General features: G+C 41.7%; 3 protein-coding genes across 3 annotated transcripts; all 3 read left to right on the top strand.

Annotated features, from left to right (window-relative positions):
- Positions 1-60: 60 nt before the first annotated feature.
- On the top strand, positions 61-3,939 carry LOC106836946 (protocadherin beta-10). Its single transcript, XM_014850213.3, has one exon. The coding sequence runs from the start codon at positions 276-278 to the stop codon at positions 2,670-2,672; it is 2,397 nt and encodes a 798-aa protein (XP_014705699.3). The 5' UTR covers positions 61-275; the 3' UTR covers positions 2,673-3,939.
- Positions 3,940-6,905: 2,966 nt separating this feature from the next.
- Positions 6,906-12,030, top strand: LOC106836947 (protocadherin beta-11). Its single transcript, XM_014850214.3, has one exon. It carries the CDS (start codon positions 7,560-7,562, stop codon positions 9,954-9,956), a length of 2,397 nt encoding a protein of 798 aa, XP_014705700.3. The 5' UTR covers positions 6,906-7,559; the 3' UTR covers positions 9,957-12,030.
- Positions 12,031-16,699: 4,669 nt separating this feature from the next.
- On the top strand, positions 16,700-20,894 carry LOC123290129 (protocadherin beta-14). The gene has a single exon (XM_044780647.2). The coding sequence runs from the start codon at positions 17,238-17,240 to the stop codon at positions 19,632-19,634; it is 2,397 nt and encodes a 798-aa protein (XP_044636582.2). The 5' UTR covers positions 16,700-17,237; the 3' UTR covers positions 19,635-20,894.
- The last annotated feature ends 3,656 nt before the right edge of the window (positions 20,895-24,550 follow it).

The raw sequence follows: 24,550 nt of genomic DNA, 5'->3' as shown, positions 1-24,550 counted from the left end.
CAGCCATTTGAGTCTGTCGGAGGCCACGCGGTGGCGCTGCAGGCTAAAGAGACTGGGGGAAAAATTGAACTGAGAATGCTTTGGATGTCACTAACGAAAAAGATCCTGCAGGCAGCTAGGCTGGGAGAAAAGCTGTAGCTGCCCAAGATTGGGAAGGAAAAAAATCCAGACGCCTGCTACTACGTGTCGTAGGTCTGGGGTTTTCTTCTGTTGTTTCTTTACACTGGGATCTGTGATTGTGACCAGTATTGAGGAAAGATCGTTCAGAGGACGCTATGGAGGCTGACGGGTGGCGCTGCTCAAGACAAAGGCAAGTCCTCTTTCTCTTTATGTTTTGGGGAGTATCCTTGGCAGGTACTGAGTTTGGATGGTATTCCGTGATGGAGGAAACAGAGAGAGGATCATTTGTGGTCAATCTGGCAAAGGATCTGGGGCTGGGGGATGGGGAACTGGTTGCAAGGGGAGCCCGGGTGCTCTTTGACGATAACAAACAACACTTGCTCCTGGATTCTCAAACTGGGGATTTGCTCACAAATGAGAAATTGGACCGAGAGAAGCTGTGTGGCCCTACAGAGCCCTGTATGCTGTATTTCCAAATTTTAATGGATAATCCCTTTCAGATGTACCGGGCTGAGCTGAGGGTGAGGGACATGAATGATCATTCCCCAGTGTTTCAGGACAAAGAGATGGTCTTAAAAATACTAGAAAATACAGCTGAAGGGACAGCATTTCAACTAGAAAGAGCACAGGATTCAGATGGAGGACTTAATGGAATCCAAAACTACACCATCAACCCCAACTCTTTTTTCCATATTAAAATTACTGGCAATGATGAAGGCATGATATATCCAGAGCTAGTGTTGGACAAGGTGCTGGATCGGGAGGAGCAACAAGAGCTAAGTTTAACACTCACGGCACTGGATGGTGGGTCGCCACCCAGGTCTGGGATTGCCACTATACGCATTATGATCCTAGACATCAATGACAATGCCCCGCAGTTTTCTCAGGCAACCTATGTGACCCAGGCCCTGGAGAACAGCCCAGTGGGGTCTCTTATTGCTAAAGTCTCTGCAAGAGATGAAGATTTTGGAGTCAATGCAGATATATCCTATTCATTTTTTGATGCTTCTGCAGATATTCGAGCCACCTTTCAAATAAATCCATTTTCTGGGGAAATCATTCTCAGAGTGTTGCTTGATTATGAGCTAGTAAAGTCTTACAAAATAAACATACAGGCAACTGATGGTGGGGGCCTTTCTGCAAGATGTAAGGTTTTGGTGGAGGTATTGGACACCAATGACAACCCCCCTGAACTGATCATGTCATCACTTTCCAACTCTGTTGCTGAGAACTCTCCTGAGACCACAGTGGCTGTTTTTAGGATTAAAGATAGAGACTCCGGAGAAAATGGAAAGATGGTTTGCTACATTCAAGATAATCTGCCCTTTCTTCTGAGACCCTCTATGGAGAATTTTTACATCCTAATGACAGAAGGAGCCCTAGACAGGGAAAGCCAAGCCGAGTACAACATCACCATCACCGTCACTGACTTGGGGACACCCAGGCTGAAAACCCAGCACAACATAACCGTGCTGGTCTCCGACGTCAACGACAACGCCCCGGCCTTCACCCAAACCTCCTACACCCTCTGGGTCCGCGAGAACAACAGCCCCGCCCTGCACATCGGCAGCGTCAGCGCCACGGACAGAGACGCAGGCGCCAACGCCCAGCTCACCTACTCGCTGCTGCCGCCCCAAGACCCGCACCTGCCCCTGGCCTCCCTCGTGTCCATCAACGCCGACAACGGCCACCTGTTCGCCCTCAGGTCCCTGGACTACGAGGCCCTGCAGGCCTTCGAGTTCGGCGTGGGCGCCACGGACCGCGGCTCGCCGGCGCTGAGCAGCCAGGCGCGGGTGCGCGTGCTGGTGCTGGACGCCAACGACAACTCGCCCTTCGTGCTGTACCCGCTGCAGAACGGCTCTGCGCCCTGCACCGAGCTGGTGCCCCGGGCGGCCGAGGCGGGCTACCTGGTGACCAAGGTGGTGGCGGTGGACGGCGACTCGGGCCAGAACGCCTGGCTGTCGTACCAGCTGCTCAAGGCCACGGAGCCCGGGCTGTTCGGCGTGTGGCCGCACAACGGCGAGGTGCGCACGGCCAGGCTGCTGAGCGAGCGCGACGCGCCCAAGCACAGGCTGCTGGTGCAGGTCAGGGACAATGGCGAGCCGCCGCGCTCGGCCAGCGTCACGCTGCACGTGCTGCTGGTGGACGGCTTCTCCCAGCCCTACCTGCCGCTGCCCGAGGCGGCGGCCGAGCAGGCGCGGGCCGACCCGCTCACCGTCTACCTGGTCGTCGCGCTGGCGTCGGTGTCGTCGCTCTTCCTCCTGTCGGTGCTGCTGTTCGTCGCCGTGCGGCTGTGCAGGAGGAGCAGGGCCGCGTCGCTGGGTCGCTGCTCGGTGCCTGAGCGCCCCTTTCCGGGCCACCTGGTGGACGTGAGCGGCACCGGGACCCTGTCCCAGAGCTACCAGTATGAGGTGTGTCTGATGGGAGACCCTGGGACCAGCGATTTCAAGTTCCTGAAGCCGATTCTCCCTAATATCCAGGCAGAGGGCCCTGGGAGTAATAGTGAAGAAAATCCCGCCTTTCGGAATAGCTTTGGACTTAATCTTCAGTAAAAATTCCCTTTGTATTTTCATGTACTTTTGAAGTGTTGTACAACCATATCAATATTAGTTTGGCTTGGAAACTCCAAGTTAAATTATTTGCAACTTCAAGCCTAATCTTAAAGTTTCATATATCTATGTTTTTACAATGTTATTTCATCCTTTTTCACAATAATCAACAGTTAGGTTTAATTAGTACCCATTTCTAAATAATAGTTTTAAGGTATAACTTTCAGTATATACAAGGATTTAATTATTATTTCTCATTCTAGAAAACTAAGGTTTTTATTTTTCTCCTAGTGTATTTCATAGACTACCTCTCACGATCGTATCCACCTGTCTATTGCACTTCCTTCATGTGAGAACACATACCTGCACTTCTGACCTGATTCTAACATTCTGTTTAATCATGTTATAAAACGATATCATCTAGTTCTAAATCATAGCATTTAAAAAGAAATATTTCCCTGATACTCTGCTCTTGATAAAATGAAACATCATTTTGTGAGTGACATTGGACTCCAATAATATCCTTGTTTTCATACTATTTCATTTCCTTTAAAGACACTCCTCTTACTCAGTTATTTTCTAATGTCCACTTTTGCTGACATATAAAACAGATCATGTCTTATAATTCAAACAAAATGTAATAACCTGCATGAAAATGAATGTAAATAAAAATGCTTTGAAAATTTTTGAGAATATTGGTGGACCATTGGAAAGATATTCACTTTTCATTTTATTTTGTAAATTTATTTTAATCCCTACCAATTAAAATTAAGAAGAACTAAAAATTATAAAGAAAAACAAAGATTCTTCAATCTCCAACCTCCTGCTAGTGCTTTCTCTAGAATTGCTCTCAATATTTCTAAGTAACATGTTTATACTGCTATACCTTGACATTTGGTTTTATATTTTAATCACTTCTTCCTATGGTAAAAAAGGATTCAACATTTTTACTTTCCAACTAACAAACACATATACAAACGTTGCACATTTCTTGTCTCCTATTTTCCAAATAGAGTTGTTGCAGGTTTGGTTTTTTTGTTGTTGTTGTTAAACTAGTAGTTTTGTCCATATTGCTAAGGTTACTTCACAATATACATTAGTGTTGTATGATTACATTTCATTCTTGAAAAAAATATTTCCTAAAGCTGATAATTGTTGTTTTTACTTGCCTCATTGTCTATTTTCTATAATATTCCTATTGATTTTTCACATTGTCTCTTATTTGAATATTAATCTTTCTCCTTAAATATTAAAAAATGTCAGATACCTGTCAATTATATTTATTTCCTGGAGCTCTTTCAACCACATCCCTCCATATCTCTGCTTCATTTATACTGGTTGTTCTGTAGGCCGTCACTCTAGGACTTTTATTCCTTTAATACTTTCCTGTGTTGGTCCTCTTTTACAAGATCTAGTATGTTTCTTGGTTTACTCCCTTATTTAACTGACACACATCTCTCAATACCTTCATAAAAATGGATGCACAGGAGGTAACATCTTTTGAGACCTTGCCTTGTGAAGGTATCTTCATTTTCTTTGCGTTTAATTGACAGTTTGACTGGGTATAAAAGTCTAGGTTGAATTTTTTTCAAGCTAGATTTCCCTCCGATTTTGGAAGGAGTGTTCCTTTTACTGATTGCATACACAGCTGCTATTCAGAAGACTGATTCCGTTCTGATTCCTACGTCTGTTAATGTCAACACCTTTTTTCATCATGGAAACACTGGAAACTTTTCCTAGTATTCTGAAAATAGTTTCATGTCAGCTATTTATTTATTTATTAATCTGGCCATATGAGTGTACCCTGTTAGTGTTTAGACTCTTACTTTCAGTTCTGAGAAATTTTCTTGTTATGTTTTCATCATAATTTCTCCCTTGAATTTTCTACATTTTCACTTGAACCAGAATCTCATTAGGGAAATGATGACTCTCCTGGACTGATTCTCAAAGACTCTAATTTTTTTCCTTTCTTATTTTCTCTTTGTTTCTTGTTCTAATTTTTTGGACAATTTAGTTTATCATCCAATCTTTATATTTAAGTTATTCTTTTTGTCTGACAAATACTTATTTTTAAGAGCCCTTTTGGTTGTCTGAGTGTTTTTCACAGCATCCTGTTATAGATTTGTAAATGTAGTATCTTCTCTCATCTATAATTCATCTCTTTATTTTTTTGAAATGCATTATGCAAAAAATGCATTATGCAGTAAAAACTACTATTATACCTATTTTAAAAGTGAGAGTGAATCACAGAGAAGTTAAGAACTTGTCCAAGGTTATACAGCTAGTAAGGGGCACATAAGCCTTAATCTATTCTTTATCTTACAATAAGAATACATACTTCAAACAGTTACTGTTAAGATTAAATGGGTAAACACTTAAATGTGGCGCTTAGAACAGTGGGTAGCACAGAGTAAATACTCAATAAGTATTAGCTCTTATCAGATTTTACTACTCTAAGGATATTAATCAGACATTTTTGAAGACTTTCTTCAGTTTTCTCTATTATATGTGTTTCATCCTGTTCCTTTTGTTTTGTTTTCTGGTGATAGTGGTTTTGGCCTTTCTATGTCGTGTTGTAGGCATTTCTTCAAACGTCTTGTGATCCTCAGCTGTCTTCTCATATTTAAGAATGGTGAGATATCATAATGTCTACAGTCAGCTTTTTGTGAGTACACGAGGCCTGTTGATGGCAGGGCTTCACTTTAATGTAACCATGCTAGGATAGGACTGTTTCCTTGGGAGACCCCCGAAAACAAGTATGCGTAAGTCTTTATCTGAGCCTTTCATATTCTCCAGGTTAGAATTCTACAATATCTTCTGTGTGGGGGCGAGTGAGAGAGGAAGTCAGGCATATACCTTGTGCCCTTCAATCGGAGAGTATTGCATGGGAAGGGGCTAGATTCCTCACCGTTCAGGATGCAAATTTTTTGCTTAATCTCAATATTTTTAGTTTCACACCTCACACTTGCTTTCAGCTGTGCATAGGGTCTCCAAAACTAGAGATAGTCCCATTTAATTTCTACATAGAATAAACTTTTCATTCTGTGGGTCTGAGTTACTTTTCTATCTATGTAGGATGATGAGAGGATCAGAGAATTCAACTCTCCTATATCCATATTGTCAACTAATTATTTCTTTTTCAGTCCTTAACTGACTTCAATCTTGTTATGCACTTGGTTCCTCCAAATCTTGACCTAAATGGGATTATGTGGGATAAACCCACCAGTTTCTTGTGAATATCTGCAATGCAGGAAATTTACTTTAGACACTTCTTGGAACTGATAACTTAATTGCTCTTCCGTCTGCTTTCTGTTATCAAAAGCATGTGTGTTCATTTGAGAATTCTTAGTCTTTATTACTTCATACCATTTTTATCATTTTTCTGTCATTTTAGTGGGTATGTTAATGGGAGGGAAGATAAGTGTGTAGTCAATCCATCTACTTTTCATTTTCTACCATTTTGTAGTGATTTATTTTTCAACCATGTACCTAGCTTACATTTTTACGAATGTAATTTGAACTTACTTTAAAAATGCAAACTTGTTAGATTCCTCCTCCATCCATTCTTGAGAGCACTTTTGAGATCTCACATCATTGTGAGCTCCTAGCATCTATTCCAAACAATATCCCCCATTATGTAGTAACCATGCACTTTGGTTAGAGCTGAAACCACTCAAAGCTTAAGAGGTGGTTCCAGACAGGTTTAAAACTAAGCAAAAGGCCAAAAATGAGTCTTCAGATTCTGGGACTAAAATCTCTACCTACAATTCTATACCTTTTGAAACAATGCTTGCTTCAGTAGCAGGCATATGATCTTAGTTGCTCTAATCAGAGTAAACTAAGTTTTTCTCCTGTGATTGGAAAAGAGACTCTCTCTCACTCTCTCCTTCTGGGCTGAAAGAGAAAGTAGATGATGAAAGCTATAGCTGGAATAAATCTTGGGACCCTGCGGGAAGCCAGCTTTAGGAGTAAGCCTGCTTTAAATGAAACTAACATGTTTGGGTACTTATTAAATATTTTTTTGTAAATTATGAGAAACTAGAACTAAATTTTGGATTTAGATAGTATGTTCCACCCAGCATTTTACTTCATTTTTTTCCCCAAGTCATAGTTAATTGTTGTCAAGACAATCTACAGAAATGCCTTCTTGTGCTATAACAACTATCTATATATGTTCCATCTCATGGTTAATCCAGTTTCATATCCTCTGAGAGGACTCTGAAATGACTCATGCACACTTCCTCTTTCCCTTACCACCTAAAGAAGGTCAAGTAGTGATAGAATTTTGTTCAGTTTAACAGTCATTTCTACTCTCCTCGTTTCAGGCTTTCAATCTTCTCAGAAAGATTCCAAGCTACTGGGGGGCAGGAATCACTTCTTGTGTTTCTGTATTCGCCACAACCGGGCACTTTGGATTGTGGAGAGAGTGGGGAGGGATATTTAAATGCTTTAAAACAAATACTAACAGCATCAGAAACTATAAAGAGTATAAAACAATTCTTATGGAAGATAGGATGTATTTGTAACTACGTAAACACAATGAATAAAACAGTATTTGTTTCTGAAGGACATTTATGTGAATGGAATTTAGGCAGCTTTAATCAAACTCTGAAAATCTGTTGAGACGCATGGTGGCGCTGCAGGATAATATCGCGGGGAAAAAGAAAAAAAACACGTTACGCTGGATGATGGTCCGGACACTGTTACCCAGTGCACACAGGGCGTTGGGAAGACAGAAAGAACAAGCCTTCAAGGGGCAAACTAGAAGCTATTCAACGGGGTCAAAATCCTTAGGCCTTCGAAGATTTGGTGGACATAACCGAGGCACATTTGCCAGAACTGCGAAGTGGAGCTGAAACTATTCTACAGGAAGCCTTTGGGAAAGGAGCTATGGAGAACGGAGGGACAAGCACTCTGCGGATAAGGCAAGTCCTGCTTCTCTTTGTTTTGCTGGGAATGTCTCAGGCGCGCTCCCAGTCTGGGGGCTTTTCGTTGGCAGAGGAGACGCAGAGGGGGAGCTTTGTAGGCAATTTGGCAAAGGAGCTGGGACTGGAAATGGGTGAGCTGTTTTCGAGGGGGGCTCGGGTGGTCGCTAATGATGACAAACAGCGTTTGCAGCTGGACGTAAACACGGGGGATTTGCTCTTAAGCGAAGTGCTAGACCGGGAGGAGCTCTGTGGCTCCACGGAGCCCTGTGTGCTGCATTTCCAGGTATTAATGAAAAACCCCGTGCAGTTTTTACAGATTGAGCTCCAGGTCAGGGATATAAATGACCACTCTCCTGTCTTCTTAGAAAAAGAAATGCTGCTAGAAATCCCAGAGAATAGTCCTGTCGGTGCCGTATTCTTACTAGAAAGTGCGAAGGATTTAGATGTAGGAATCAATGCTCTAAAAAACTACACAATAAGCCCCAACTCTCATTTCCACGTTAAAATGAGAGTCAATCCAGACGATAGGAAATACCCAGAGTTAGTTCTGGACAAGGCACTGGATTATGAAGAGCAATCTGAGCTCAGCTTCATCCTCACTGCTCTGGATGGCGGATCTCCGCCCAGGTCTGGGACTGCCTCTGTTCGGGTGGTGGTCGTGGACATTAATGACAACTCCCCTGAGTTTCAGCAGCCCTTTTATGAGGTGAAGATTCCAGAGAATAGTATGCTAGGCTCAGTGGTTGTCACTGTCTCAGCTTGGGATTTAGACTCGGAAAAAAATGGGGAAATATCATATACTTTTTCCCATGCCTCAGAAGAGATTCGCAAGACATTTGAAATTAATCAAAAGTCTGGAGAAATTAGTTTAATGGCACCCTTGGATTTTGAAACAATTGACTCATACTCAATAATCATTCAAGCCACAGATGGTGGAGGACTTTTTGGAAAATCAACAGTCAGAATTCAGGTGATAGATGTGAATGACAACGCTCCTGAAATTGCTGTGTCATCAATTACCAGTCCAATCCCAGAAAATTTGCCTGAGACCGTGGTTATGGTTTTTAGCATCCGAGACAGAGACTCTGGGGACAATGGGAGGATGATTTGCTCCATTCCAGAAGACCTCCCGTTCACCCTAAAATCTTCAGTGGAGAATTATTACACATTGGAAACAGAGAGTCCTCTGGACAGAGAAAGCAAGGCCGAGTATGACATCACCATCACTGTCACAGACATGGGATCCCCCAGGCTGAAAACCCAGCACAACATAACCGTGCTGGTCTCCGACGTCAACGACAACGCCCCGGCCTTCACCCAAACCTCCTACACCCTCTGGGTCCGCGAGAACAACAGCCCCGCCCTGCACATCGGCAGCGTCAGCGCCACGGACAGAGACGCAGGCGCCAACGCCCAGCTCACCTACTCGCTGCTGCCGCCCCAAGACCCGCACCTGCCCCTGGCCTCCCTCGTGTCCATCAACGCCGACAACGGCCACCTGTTCGCCCTCAGGTCGCTGGACTACGAGGCCCTGCAGGCCTTCGAGTTCGGCGTGGGCGCCACGGACCGCGGCTCGCCGGCGCTGAGCAGCCAGGCGCGGGTGCGCGTGCTGGTGCTGGACGCCAACGACAACTCGCCCTTCGTGCTGTACCCGCTGCAGAACGGCTCTGCGCCCTGCACCGAGCTGGTGCCCCGGGCGGCCGAGGCGGGCTACCTGGTGACCAAGGTGGTGGCGGTGGACGGCGACTCGGGCCAGAACGCCTGGCTGTCGTACCAGCTGCTCAAGGCCACGGAGCCCGGGCTGTTCGGCGTGTGGCCGCACAACGGCGAGGTGCGCACGGCCAGGCTGCTGAGCGAGCGCGACGCGCCCAAGCACAGGCTGCTGGTGCAGGTCAGGGACAATGGCGAGCCGCCGCGCTCGGCCAGCGTCACGCTGCACGTGCTGCTGGTGGACGGCTTCTCCCAGCCCTACCTGCCGCTGCCCGAGGCGGCGGCCGAGCAGGCGCGGGCCGACCCGCTCACCGTCTACCTGGTCGTCGCGCTGGCGTCGGTGTCGTCGCTCTTCCTCCTGTCGGTGCTGCTGTTCGTCGGGGTGCGGCTGTGCAGGAGGAGCAGGGCTGCGTCGCTGGGTCTCTGCTCGGTGCCCGAAGGCCCCTTTCCGGACAACCTGGTGGACGTGAGCGGCACTGGGACCCTGTCCCAGAGCTACCAGTATGAGGTGTGTCTCAGGGGAGATACCAGGACGAATGAGTTCAAATTTTTGAAGCCCGTTATCCCCAACCTCCCACCCCAGTGCCCTGGGAAAGAAATAGAGGAAAATCCTACCTTCCACAATACCTTTGGTTTCAATATTCAGTGACCATAGTTAACTTCTATATCCCATATGTGCTTTGTTTTGTGCTGCTTCCAAATCCATGTTATTTCCCCCAGTTTATGTGTACTTTAAGTTGTACTGTTACTTTAATATTTTTGCATGTTCTACCCACTTTTACTTTTAAGTGAATGTTTATTTGTAGTTGTAATGAAATGGTGATTTATTCTCCAACCCAGGAGGTCTTAATTTGTAATGAATTTGCCTCCTTAAATAACACCACCAAGTCACTTTTTTCCATGGCCCTCTCTCCAATTGAACTTTCACCCACAGTTATGTTTATGGTAAGATAAAACAGACCACTTTCAAAGTATTTCAAGCATTCAAGTATTTCTTCATTTCATTCTATTTTGCTTTTTTTCTTGTGGTTTATTAATGGTTGCTATTCAGAAATGTCATTTTTATTTCTTTAAATTCACCACATTTTTAAGTTAACATTTAAAAGTATTTATTACTGTTGAAAATACACCTGAAGAATCATGTCCTATGATACAACCATAAGTGTAATCACCTTGTTAGAAAGAACCAGAAGGCAATTTTCTTAGCATCTCTTCCTGTTCATCCCAGAGAGGGATTGTGAAGGCACATTAGTGTTGCGGCCACCCACAGAATCCTGGAATATGAAATTATAATTCTCCAGATGTCTCATTAGTGTTACAAAGCTGTAATGCAATCCATTTGAATGCAGGCACCTGAATAATAATTCATATAGAATAAATTAGTGGATTTGTGTGCTAATGTGTATAATTTTTTGCCTCCTGTGTTATCTTAGAATTTACTATATACACACAGGGCACTAATTTTCAAACTTTTAAGAGAATTCATAGCCAATAGAAAAATTATGTTGTACATATTACATAACATATGAACATCATAGAAAGAAATGTTTTGTGAACAATGCTTAGCTTTCTTTGTGATGCAATCTAAAATTTCTTATGTTACTGCATTCCATTTAATTTTCAAATGTGGTCATGGTCCACTAAATTCACTTCATGACCTACTAATGGGTAGCAATCCAAAGTTTGAAAATCACTTTTCTCGGAGATATATGTAGAGCATTGAGAAGTATTAAAAGATAGACTTTTAAGGTTCTAATTTTTAAAAAATTTTCAAACCATTGTACAAGGAAGTTTTGTTTCATGTTGCACAGGCACCAGCCAAACACATCCCGCTCTAGTGATTTGACTATGTTACAGAAGAGAGAGCCTTCATTGTTGGGGGAGGAGTTTTCCAATAAACTTCATCAAAAAGTCTACCCTCTGTATGTTATGGAAGGAAAGCGTAGATTAACAAAGTGAGTAAGGGTATAGAGGGAAGGGAAGTGTGTGTGAGAGAGAGCAGACATGGGAAAGAGGAAACGTGTCAGGATGAGTAAAATAATTCCTTCTATTGTTTCTAGTGCCCAGACTAGAGTCAGTGCAGAGACTGCCTCTTGAAGATATTTTAAAGTTTTGTCTTAATATTGTAGAGGCTGGCTATTAGTCAGTTAACAACACCAGGAAGTACAATCTCTTGCCCTATCATATCCAAAACAATGTAATGTTCACACTTCTTGAAAACTAAGCTCTCACTACCAGTTCTTTTGAACTGTGTGGACTAATGAATTATTCTTTGAATTTAAGAAAAATGGAGAGACTAGAAGTCTCTCTATGCAAGCTAATTAAATTTGAATCTATTATCAGAAGTGGAACCAGGAGCATATCTTTCCTCCCTAAATGAAAGCTTCTTTACACAGAGAACAAAAATTCATAAGATATTAATAAATCAAAGTTAAGTATTAAGATTACCTCCTGTCTTTCCTGCACTTAGTGGGGAAAAGATGGGGGACCACTAGCTTAAAGAGATATAAAGCATTCTAGCTTTTTAGCACGTGGTACCAGGTACACAGACTACTGAAGGTGAAAAACGAAAGTGGCCGCTTCAGGGGCCAGCCTGGTGGTGTAGTGGTTAAATTTGTGTGCTCCACTTTGGTGGCCCGGGTTCAGGAGTTTGGATCTGGAGTACAGACTTACCCACCGCTCATCAAGTCATGCTGTGGAGGCTTGATGTCACACTGATCTTCCTTACCAAAAAAAAAAAGAAGAAGAAGGAGAACTGGACACTTTACACACACTAGAGTGGCTACAGTAAAAAAGACAGACAATGACAAATGTTGGCAAGGATGTGAATAAATTGGAACCCTCATGCATTGCCAGAAGGAATGTAAAGTGGTACAGCCACTTTCGAAAACAAATTTGACAGTTCCTCAAAATGTTAAACATATAGTTACCTTATGACCCAGAAATTCGCCTCTTAAGTATCTATTCAAAAGAAATAAAAGCATATATTCACACACAAAAAAACTTACACATAGATCTTCATAGTAACATTATTCATAACAACTGCAAGTGGAAACAACCCAAATGTCCATCGACTGATAAATGGAAAAACAAAACATGATATCTCCATACAATGGAATTGTTATTATTCAGCAATAAAGTGGAATGAAGTACTGGCACATGCTACAACATGGATGAACCTTAAAAAACATTGTGCTAAGTGCAAGAAGCTAGTCACAAAATGTCACAGATTGTATGGTCCCATTTTATGAAATTTTCAGAATAGGCAAATTTATAGAGACAGAAAGCTGATTAGTGGTTGCCTAGGGCTGGAGGGAGGGTAAGGGGTGGGTAGTGACTGCTCATGGGTACAAGGTTTCTTTTTGGTGTAATGAAAGTGTTCTAAAATTAGACTATAGTGATAATTGTCCAACTCTGCAAATATACTAAAAACCATTGAACTGTACAATGGGCAAACTCTATGGTATGTAAGTGATATCTCAATAACGCTGTTAAAAATGAAACTGGAAGTGGTTCTGGCAGCCTGTGGTCCCAGGTAAGCTGGGCCTTTTCTCATCTATTATAGAAGGGGAAGAGCAGTTCAAACAACTCAGGCAGAAAGTCTAACAGGCATACAGCAGCAGAGACAAGGACCAAGTACTTATCCTATTGCTTCAAGTTTTTCCAGATACCTGAACAGGAGGACTTGTCTATTTATGGAGAGAACAATGTGCTTCCTGACTCTAATGGAGAGTGGCCAGGCCCAGGAACGTAGATGCCCAAATACAAGTAACCAACCCATAGTCCTAAAACGTATTGCTAAAAACAAATTTTGCTCTTATGTTCAAATGCCTCATTCATGGCTAAATTTAAATTAGTGTGTAGGAGTCAAAGTGCATCAGTCAATTTTATATTCAGGGATCATAGGTTGTCCAGTGGGAAAAGGTCACTTACAAAATGGAGATGGAAGAGATAGCCCAGCCTCCCAGAGTGCTTTTTCTTGAAAACCCTTACCAATAAAAATTAAATAGCAGTTTAGGTTAGATTAGCCAAGAGTAAGGGGAATAAAGGACATAAGGACATTTTAGCTTACAAACACATTGTTCTCCTCATCTCCTTTCTAGCTCAAGTCTTGCTCTCACTCCTGGCCCCTGATTAATCTAACAACATGGCCTCTCGGTCCTCAGGGGTTCTCCTCTCCTCTGGTTCAGTCATTAGTGTCTTGGCTACATGCTGCACCTTTCACCACCCAGAACTGTTCTTTCTATGAAATAATAATTTCAGATCTCTCCCTCTGAGAACACAATCTTTTGTGCCTTTACCCTCCCATTCTGCTATTACTATCACATCTTGTCTTTGACCTTATCAGAACCTCCATTCCACGATGCTGCTACCACCTACCACCCCTTCCTGCTTTAATTTCCTTCCTATGCAGATGATTCCCTGGTTTAGCACTCCCAATCACTCTCAAACCTATATCCTCAATCCCCTTGTTCAATTTTCCTTCACTAAAACCACCTGATAAAACTCCACATGAGATGAATATAATCGTCTCCCTCCTCTTCTGTTACGCCTGGGATGTTACACTCTATAAGACAAAACTTAGAAAATTACCAATCCTATTGCTACTAAGTTTACCATGTTCAAACTTAATTGTGTTTTCAAGGCCAAGAAATCCTTGTAGATTTTCCTAATCAGCTTTCTCTTCTATTCTCCATAACAACTACTTCAAACCTATTTATCTTACTTTAAACTTCTCACCTTACTAAGTACATACCCCCTTACAGTGGTACAACTTGCCTAATTTCTTACATAGAATCCATCAGACGGGAATTCTCTCAATTTCCTGTCCCCAGACGTACACCCTTGATAGCATCTGTGCTTACAGTTTCCCCTGCTGAGGTCCCTTGCACCTAAGTCCAATCCTGGACCCTATATTTAACCACCTTCTAGGGGCTTCACATTGCTTATATCCTCTCTTGGGTATCTTAATTTTCTCTCTCTACTGAATACTACAAATTAGCCTTTTAAATGAGTTCAACTTTCTCTAGACTTAAAAAACAACCCTCTTGAATCTAAATTCTCCTCCAGATACCAATCTATTTCTTTCTTTTGCAGCCAACTTTCTTGAAAGGATTGTCGTTTTTACTTCCTCACCCTCCTTATTTTTAAACCAAGTGTAATCTAATTTTCATCATAACCACTCTACTGAAACTGCTATTGTAAAGGTGATCATAGATTTTTGTATATGTTAGCTAAGGTTATATGACTGAAACAAAGCGGTGCAACTACCCAGTGGCTTGTAAGTCTGTATCTCTTTCCTGTGACGGTTCTGATGTAAATGATTGGGTAGAATGGGGCAGGTTTGCTCTTTTCAGTCCTTCTGGAACCAAATTTTGTTCCAAGTAATTGCTCCTACATTCCCTGTTGGAATGTCATAATCTGCATGACTGTAGCTGTCACTGCCTCAGCTGGGTTCTAACTGGCTTGTGGGGGGTGGAGGGAGACACATCCAGATGTCTTCCATTCCAGACCCGGGAGTGGCAAACAAAAATTCTGTGCACCATCCATCTGTGAGAACTTAATTCAATCAGCCACACTAAACTACAGGGGAGGCTGGGACAAGCTAGCTGTCTGAGGAGCCATGTGCCTGGCTACAGTTCTATTATGTAAAGGAAGGGAACAGATTTTGGCAGACATCTATCAGAATCCTCCCCAATGATCATCTTCTTGAATCCCATGGATCACTTTAATATTTCTTTTTCTTGAGTTTTCTGAAGCATTTGTTACATTTGATCTTCATCCTGTCCTTGAAATGCTTTTTGCCTTTGGTTTCATGATTCTGCCCTCTGGGACTTCCTCGTCTTTTAAAAGATACTTCTTTTCCCCTCTCCTCTAACGACAGTGTTTCTCAGAGTTCTGTGCTAAGCCTCTTCTATTCTTACTTGACACACTTTAGCTTGGTTATCTTAGAGCTCTCATGGTGTCAATCACCATATACATGCTGATGAATCCCAAAGTCCGTATCTCCAGCCCAGATTTATGTCCTGTGCTTTGGTTTTATTTGGACACACTCACAAATATACATAGGCATGTGTGCACGCATCACACATACACACATACGTAGCCCACAGGTACTTACCTCAATATCAGCATGTCCAAAACTGACTTCATCTTTTTCCACTTCAGTTCAGTTTTGTTTCTTTTCTGTGTTCCCTGTCTTAACGAATGACACCACTAGCCATCCAATTACCCATCCAGAGGCATGTTAATCATCCATGAGTCTTTCCTCTTTTTATCCCATGCAACCTATCGAACACTGGGTCTTAAACACTATCTCCTAAATGTCTTTCTAATCATCTCTCTTCTCCCCATCTACACTAGCATTACCCTCATCCAGGCTACCATCATCTCCTAACTGGCCTCTCTAATTCTAGTCAGTCCCCCTGAAATCGATTCTCCATACATCAGCCAAACTGATTTTCCAAAAATGCAAATACGATCATGTTAATTGATTGTTTAAAATCCTACATTGTATTTTAATTGCCCTTAGGATAAATTTTGAAATGCATGATGTAACATATATAATCATTTATGTTCTTACCCTGATTTTTTCCCCCAATCTTATTTTTAAATTCTCCTCTTCCCTAATTTAAAGTTCAAGGCATACTGAACTTCTCTCTGTTCCTCAAAATATCTGTCTGAAACACTCCTCCTTCTCCTGGTTAGCTCCTTCAGATCACAACTTATAGTTTACTACCTTAGGAAAGCTTTCATTGATGTCCAAAAATCTGGATTAGATTTTATTTATTTTTAACAGACATTTAACTAGCACTTACTAGCCACTCTGTCAATACTAACTCATTAGATTCCTATGATTGTAATCCTAGGAGGTAAATACTGTTATTACACCTATTTTACAGGTAAGGAAACAAAGGTACATAATTTGGCTAAGACTGAAGATGGTCAGTGGCAGAACTAGGAATCAAATGTAGATCTTTTGGTTCCAGAATCCATGTCCATAATCACTACAGTATGCTACCTTCTAGGTACAAGATGTCCCTTCTAGATATTTCTATATTATTCTTTACCTATACATACATTGTGGCATATTTTAATTAGTTGTCTGCCAAATTTTCTAGCCTGTGAGCCTCATAAACACAAGGATTATCTCTATCTATTTATGCCATGTCCTTACATGTGTATTTAAAAAATACATTAGTGAAAAAAGTAAAGACGTTACTAACTATAATTGACTGAATTCAACAAGTATTTACAAGAGCGGAGGAGAGAATATATTTGCAATTACTCAAGAAATGGCCTACATAAAATATTATTTCTTTGGTTCAGGACATTTTAATGGAGTCTTCTTGTCGGGCATTCAAAACAACAGTAATTAAATGCATTATATGGACCTTGTTTGGATCCTGATTCACACAAACCAACAGTAAAAACATTTTGGAGAAAACTGGGGAAACCCAAGCACAGACTGTGTATAAATTATATGAAGGAATTATTGCTAAATTTGTTGATTATGATAGTGGTATCATAGTTATATTTGAAAAGTCTTTATCTATGAGAGATATTTAGTGAAATATTTAGAGGTAAAAATATATGATGTCTTGGATTTGCTTTAAAATACTACAGATGTATTCACAAGTTACTTGTTCAAAGAGAAAAAAATTTTACTGAAAAAGAATTCATGGAAACACATGGTGGCGCTGCAGGATAAGATGAAAACGATGCATGGACAACACTGTGGGCTCCATTATTCAGGGGAACAGAGAACATCCAACCCAACGAAAAGAGAGCTATTCAAGAGGCTTCACCTACAGAGCTGCTGGAGGGCTATTTACCCTCCAGCGCTTTCCTGTTAAAAAATCAGGGCTTCAGCTTCCAACATTAGGGCTGGACTTAACATTTTTCACAGAAGACGTTGCCTGAAGGAACCATGGCGATCAGAGGGGCGCTGGCTCTGCGGAAGAGGCAAGTCCTGATTCTCTTTGTTTTGCTGGGATTGTCTCAGGCGGGTCCTGAATCTGTGTGCTATTCTGTGGCAGAGGAAACAGAAATTGGCTCTTTTGTGGGCAATCTGGCAAGGGATCTGGGGCTTGGGGTGGAGGAGCTGTCCTCACGGGAGGCCCGGGTAGTGTCTGATGACAATAAAAAGCATTTGCACCTCGATTTGCCCACCGGGGATTTGCTCTTAAATGAGAAACTAGACCGAGAAGAGCTGTGCAGCTCCACCGAGCCCTGTGTGCTGCATTTTCAGGTGGTACTGGAAAACCCTTTACAGTTTTTTCGGGCTGAGCTACATGTCAAAGATATAAATGATCACTCCCCTACATTCCTGGATAAGGAAATACTTATTCAAATATCAGAAAGTACCACTATTGGAACCACATTCCTAATGGAGAGTGCCCAAGATTTGGACATAGGAAGGAACAGTCTCCAAAACTACACAGTTAGCCCCAATTCTCACTTCTACATTAAAATTCGAGACAGCAGTGATGGAAAGATATACCCAGAACTGGTTCTGGACAGAGAGTTAGATCACGAGCATGAGCCAGAGCTCAGACTAACACTCACAGCACTGGATGGTGGCTCCCCACCCAGGTCTGGGAAAACTTTGGTTCTCATCAAGGTCTTGGACGTCAATGACAATGCCCCTGAGTTTCCTCAGAGGCTCTATGAGGTGCAGGTCCTGGAGGACACGCCCATTGGCTCCTGGATTATCACCATCTCTGCTAAGGATTTGGATGCAGGAAATTATGGGAAAATATCGTACACATTTTTGCATGCATCAGAAGATATTCGTAAAACATTTGAAATCAATCCAGCATCGGGTGACGTACATTTGAGATCAAGCCTGGATTTTGAAGTAACACAGTCATACACTATAAATATTCAGGCAACAGATGGTGGCGGTCTTTCAGAAGAATGCACTCTTCTGATTAAAGTAATAGATATAAATGACAATCCACCAGAAGTGACCATGTCGTCAATTACAAAGATAATTCCAGAGAACGCCTCAGAGACCCTGGTTGCTCTTTTTAGTGTCCGAGACAAAGACTCTGGGGACAACGGGAGGATGGTTTGCTCTATTCAAGATGACCTCCCCTTTTCTCTGAAACCGACCTTCAAGAACTTTTTTACTCTAGTTTCGGAAAAAGCACTGGACAGAGAGATGAGAGCTGAGTACAACATCACCATCACCGTCACAGACATGGGATCCCCCAGGCTGAAAACCCAGCACAACATAACCGTGCTGGTCTCCGACGTCAACGACAACGCCCCGGCCTTCACCCAAACCTCCTACACCCTCTGGGTCCGCGAGAACAACAGCCCCGCCCTGCACATCGGCAGCGTCAGCGCCACGGACAGAGACGCAGGCGCCAACGCCCAGCTCACCTACTCGCTGCTGCCGCCCCAAGACCCGCACCTGCCCCTGGCCTCCCTCGTGTCCATCAACGCCGACAACGGCCACCTGTTCGCCCTCAGGTCGCTGGACTACGAGGCCCTGCAGGCCTTCGAGTTCGGCGTGGGCGCCACGGACCGCGGCTCGCCGGCGCTGAGCAGCCAGGCGCGGGTGCGCGTGCTGGTGCTGGACGCCAACGACAACTCGCCCTTCGTGCTGTACCCGCTGCAGAACGGCTCTGCGCCCTGCACCGAGCTGGTGCCCAGGGCGGCCGAGGCGGGCTACCTGGTGACCAAGGTGGTGGCGGTGGACGGCGACTCGGGCCAGAACGCCTGGCTGTCGTACCAGCTGCTCAAGGCCACGGAGCCCGGGCTGTTCGGCGTGTGGCCGCACAACGGCGAGGTGCGCACGGCCAGGCTGCTGAGCGAGCGCGACGCGCCCAAGCACAGGCTGCTGGTGCAGGTCAGGGACAATGGCGAGCCGCCGCGCTCGGCCAGCGTCACGCTGCACGTGCTGCTGGTGGACGGCTTCTCCCAGCCCTACCTGCCGCTGCCCGAGGCGGCGGCCGAGCAGGCGCGGGCCGACCCGCTCACCGTCTACCTGGTCGTCGCGCTGGCGTCGGTGTCGTCGCTCTTCCTCCTGTCGGTGCTGCTGTTCGTCGCCGTGCGGCTGTGCAGGAGGAGCAGGGCCGCGTCGCTGGGTGGCTGCTCGGTGTCCGAGGGCCCCTTTCCGGGCCACCTGGTGGACGTGAGTGGCACCGGGACCCTGTCCCAGAGCTACCAGTATGAGGTGTGTCTCAGGGGAGGTACCGGGACAAATGAGTTTAAATTTCTGAAGCCGATTATCCCCAATCTTCTAGTCCATGACACTGGTGGGAATACGGGGGAAAATGAGAACTTTAGGAATAGCTTTGGATTCAACATTCAATAAAATAATTTATTTTAAACTTCTAACCTTTTATTATTCTTTGGAGAAAATATCTACTTTTTGCCTATGTGTAATGGATTTTAGGTTGCACTGTAGTTGCATGCAGTATCATTTCTTACACTCTCCTCACAGTTGCTTTAAAAATCTTTTTTAGTGGCCATAATGACGTGGAAAAACAATCTATGTGCTTTTTGTCGTTTTTTCCCATTTATTTGGTCAAAAATATTATATTAGCAGTTATTGCTAATTTTTTTGTGACAAATGAGTTGCTATGCAGACAATGTTATTATTTGGAGGTGCAAACTGAAGTATTAAGAGCGAGTGCCACAATATATGTAATTTACTTCCAGACATTTCATTAAAGCATAAAGGAAAAATAAAAAATGCTGTTGGGTCTGGGTGGAAAGTAAAATGGCTTTTATTGAAAATGTTCATCATAATGGGTAAAAAATGCCATCTCTCCATATTCAGTACTAGGGTACCTTATTTCTTTGCTTTTTGTTGTGTAGTGTTTTTCAAGAATTCACTTTATGACAAAATAAAAGTGATCATATTCGAATTATCGATTTCTTAAGTGATTTTCCTTTGTTGTTGATGCTGTTGTCTTACAATGTTCTGGGCTTTGATAATGCTATTTTGTTTTCTTTAAATATGCCGTGTCCGCTAGTTTAAATTTGTATTATTTTATATTTATCATTACTTAGCAAAAATGTAATTCATGGTATCATCTTGAGCAAAATAACCCTCCCTCAGAATATTACAGATAAAAACTTCTTAAGAAATTAAAATGAAAATTTAAACTGTTAAAGAAATGTATTAGGTTCACTTTCTTATTGATTTTTAAGAGCAAATATAAAAAGTCCTTAATATTTGTGGCCTCTCTCGGTTATCCACAAAGAAGGAATGGGCCTGTATTTATGGTTTTAAATGCCTAATGGTATTATGAATTATAAAGTCTCCAATCTACAGGTGGACAGTTCAATGGATGATTATGGGTAGAGATTTTGATAGCTAGAATGTGGTGTGGATTTAAAGCTAATGTGCATATACATTTCTGTAATTTCATAAAATTAAATATTATAGACTAAATGATGTAGTAAAATGGAATTTTACTTGACATTGTGAAATAAGTGAAGCAAATTTCAATTTCCTTAGGAATCTTTTTTTCTTTGCTTCATGCAATTTTTATTGGTTTTATTTTGTGTTGCAACAGATATTTAATAGTTGTGAGAATTTCATTTAAATAGGCATTTAAGCAATAAAATCCTGAAAAAGAATCTTTGGGCCCTCTTTGTCCCTCAGAGTCATAAGAAGCAAGTCGTATGTTTCTTATGCATGAGAATAAGAATAGATAAGAACAGGGGCCAGCCCGGTGGTGCATAGTGGTTAAGTTTGGGTGCTCCACTTTGGCGGCTTGGGGTTCACAGGTTCTTATCCAGGCACGGACCTAGCACTGCTCCTCAAGCCATGCTGTGGTGGCATCCCACATACAAAATAGAGGAAGATTGATTAGCTCAGGGACAATCTTCCTCAAGCAAAAAGAGGAAGACTGGCAACAGATGTTAGCTCAGGGCCAGTCTTCCTCACACACACACACACACACACACACAGAAAAAAAACCCAAGAATAGATAAGAACAGAATATCCTATTTGAATGATTCAGGAACAAACTTGCAGACTACCAGATAGAATAGAATCCACGGTCAGATCCTTTTACAGAACAGAACTTGGTCACAATAGAGGAGGTGTCAAAAATCACTGAGGGTAGGGGCAATACTGATTACTTAGCAAAAGTTATTGGGAAAATGGGCTCATTCCAGAAAGAAACAAAATTCTTATCTCATGCCATCTAAAAATAAACTTCATATGGATCTAAGAGCTGAATTTGAAATACTTTAATTGGAAAAATGTAATAAATCTAGGTAAAAATATCTTTATGACCTTACTATCAGTTTGAATTTCTTAAACAAGTCTTTAAAAGTCCAAAAAATAAAGACAAAAATTGACAAATTTTACTACCTGAAAACTAGAGGCTAGCACAGATAAGCTAGCAGATGACAGACAGGGAGAAGCTGCTTGCAGCATTTTAACTGAGAAGGATTAATATTTAGATTATTCATATCACTCTTGCAGATCAGCAAAAGTCAAAAAGTCAAGACAGCCAATAAGATTTTTTAAAAGGATAAAACGGAAAGGAAATTCAAAATGGAATACAGAAAGTCTGAAAAGAACATGAAGTGATGCTCAACCTCATTAGTTGGTGAAATGCATAAAATAAGACACCAATTTACACCCATAACACTAGTAAAGATGAGAAATTTTGGTAATATTAAGTGAAACAATAGGAAATCACATGTACAGCCATTTTGAGAGATTTTCAATATTATTTAGTAAAATGTAGTATGTACATAACTTATGATCCAGCAATTCTGTTTTGGAGTATATAAACTGGAAAACTCTTCACAGCTTCACAAATGATGTGCATAGGCATGTCCATCTTGAGAGAGCAAAGAATAGGAGCCTAACTGCATATCCATCAGTAAACCAATTGATAAACAAAATGTGGAACATGTTTATGAAGAAGTATTACGCAGCAATCAAAAGGAGTGAACTAGGTGTACATAAAACCACATGGATAAATCCCAAATGTTTTAAAAGGAAAGAGACTGAGGCTTATAGTACAGTACCATATAATACATCATATCCTATATTTGTTGAAACATACAAATATGTAAGTAAACATATCAGAAGGAGAGAAGAAGGAACAGCTGTACGAAACAGATATGTGTTTATATATAGAAGAAGGAGGGGTGCAGAGAGAAGTGGGAGCTACACCAATGTCAATGATAGCAATCCTCTTTTCCAAGAGATTGTTTAAATTGATTGCAGCATTATAGAGCTCATTTAGTATTGATCAGTTGAAGTTGGTAAAAAATATATATTATTTCTTTATCCCTTCAGGTAGATCAATTGCCCATACCCTATGAAAGCTAAGAGTTTACTTGTAATTTTGAGACATAACAATATCCTTGCGACTTTACATTTTTAATGAGGATGGTATAGATTATGTAGACCAACTCTTCCACTGAAAACAATTAGCTAATAAGACACTAATATATTGTCAGGCCACAGTTAATGTTTAAAGATAACCCAGAATATAAATGAGCTCCAAATCCACTTTTTCCCTGGGAACGCTTGGAATCTTGGGAAATGTGAACGTCTATTTTGATGGTTTTTATAATGAGGGAAGAAATCAAAGCCTAACAAAGTGAGAAGTTTATAAAAGACCCTCGCACTAATAAATATGGATCCTTAAGAACTACACCTTTATGGTGAAAGTAAACTGGAAACGGATGAGCCCTTGTGTGGATTTTCAGCTTTGAACTTGATTGTTAGCACTGAACTTGCTTTAAGGTGGTCTTTGACAGATAGTGCGCCCAGATCCTCATAGAACCAAATGCAGACCTTCGGTCAAAACGGGTTTATTCATGCTAAGCCTAGGATTATTCATATAAATAATTTTTATGTTAACTTGAATACAAAGATAACTTCATACACAAGGAAACATGACACCATGAGTGAAAGCCAGCAGAAAAAAAACAGAACATAGAAATAATCTTGCAAACACTTCAAATATTTTAATTATCAGACACAGTCTATAAGATGCTAACCATTTTAATTGGAATAAAAGTTATACTTGAAGATGTACAGGGAATAAGAAACTATAAAATGTGATAGATTAGAAAAGAACCAAATAGAACTTCTACAACTGAAAAATATGATAAACAAAATTTAAAACTAAATAAAAGGTTTAACAGAAAATTAGATATAACCAAATAAAGAACTTGTGGAGTGAAAGGTCAGAAAATAATTTATCCAGCATGCACCTCAGAGAGTTAATAAGATGAAAAATACAGAGGAGATGGTTAGAAACATAAGACAAAATAAAAAGATTTAACATATATTTAACCAGAATTCCAGAAAAACAGATGAGAAAGATTGGATCAGAAGCAATATTTGAAAAAATAATGGCTGGGATTTTTCTAGAATTGATGAAAATATCAATGTACAGATTCAAGAGACCCAAGTAAACCTAACAGGATAAATAAAAGATAAGCATGCCTAGAAACATCATTGTGAAATTTCAGAAAGACAAAGATGAAGAGATATCTTTTGAAAAAAGAAAAGGCACAGGAAAAAGATATTTAGTCTTTAAACACATGACAGTTAGATGGACAGCTATGTTCCATGTTGACAATTTCTCAACAGTAGCAATGAACACTACAAAAAGAAAGTAAAATATCTTTGAGGTGCTGAAAGGAATTAGCAAGCCTTCCTGCCTAAATAGTCATTGCACATGAGAGTCATCAAATGAGAGAATCAGGGGCCAGCCCAGTGGCACAGCGGTTAAGTTTGCACGTTCTGCTTCAGCGGCCCGGGGTTTGCCTATTGGGATCCCGGGTGCAGACCTATGCACCGCTTGGCAAGCCATGCAGCAGGCATCTCACATATAATGATGAGGAAGACAGGCATGGATGTTAGCTCGGGGCCAGTCTTCCTCAGAAAAAAAAGAGTAGGATTGGTGGCAGATGTTAGCTCAGGGCTAATCTTCCTCAAAAAAAAATTTTTTTAATAAGAGAATCAAATCACCTGGATATCAGTTTTGTTTTAAAATTAATCAAGATCATGGGAGTGAAGTGGTGCAGAGACATTTAATCAAATGTAGAGACATTTGAATCAAATTCAAATATAACTTATTACAGTTTTCCTCCGTCCATCCCTTGTCACAATTCTGAGTCCAGGAGTTTGACCAATCTCTGTTTCTCCTTATTCATCTTTCTTCACCTCTAGTGACATTCACTTCTACTCTACTCTAGTCACCTATGGCCATGGCCATTTTCTGGTGGTAACATCCTAGA

This window comes from Equus asinus, chromosome 9 (genome assembly GCF_041296235.1).
Source record: "Equus asinus isolate D_3611 breed Donkey chromosome 9, EquAss-T2T_v2, whole genome shotgun sequence".
NCBI classification, from domain to species: Eukaryota; Metazoa; Chordata; class Mammalia; order Perissodactyla; family Equidae; genus Equus; species Equus asinus.
This window is presented reverse-complemented; position numbering and strand designations above follow the sequence as displayed.

What these genes read in the sequence shown, in the direction of transcription:
- LOC106836946 (XM_014850213.3), top strand. Translation starts at nt 276, where the DNA reads ATGGAGGCTGACGGGTGGCGCTGCTCAAGACAAAGGCAAGTCCTCTTT.
- LOC106836947 (XM_014850214.3), top strand. Translation starts at nt 7,560, where the DNA reads ATGGAGAACGGAGGGACAAGCACTCTGCGGATAAGGCAAGTCCTGCTT.
- LOC123290129 (XM_044780647.2), top strand. Translation starts at nt 17,238, where the DNA reads ATGGCGATCAGAGGGGCGCTGGCTCTGCGGAAGAGGCAAGTCCTGATT.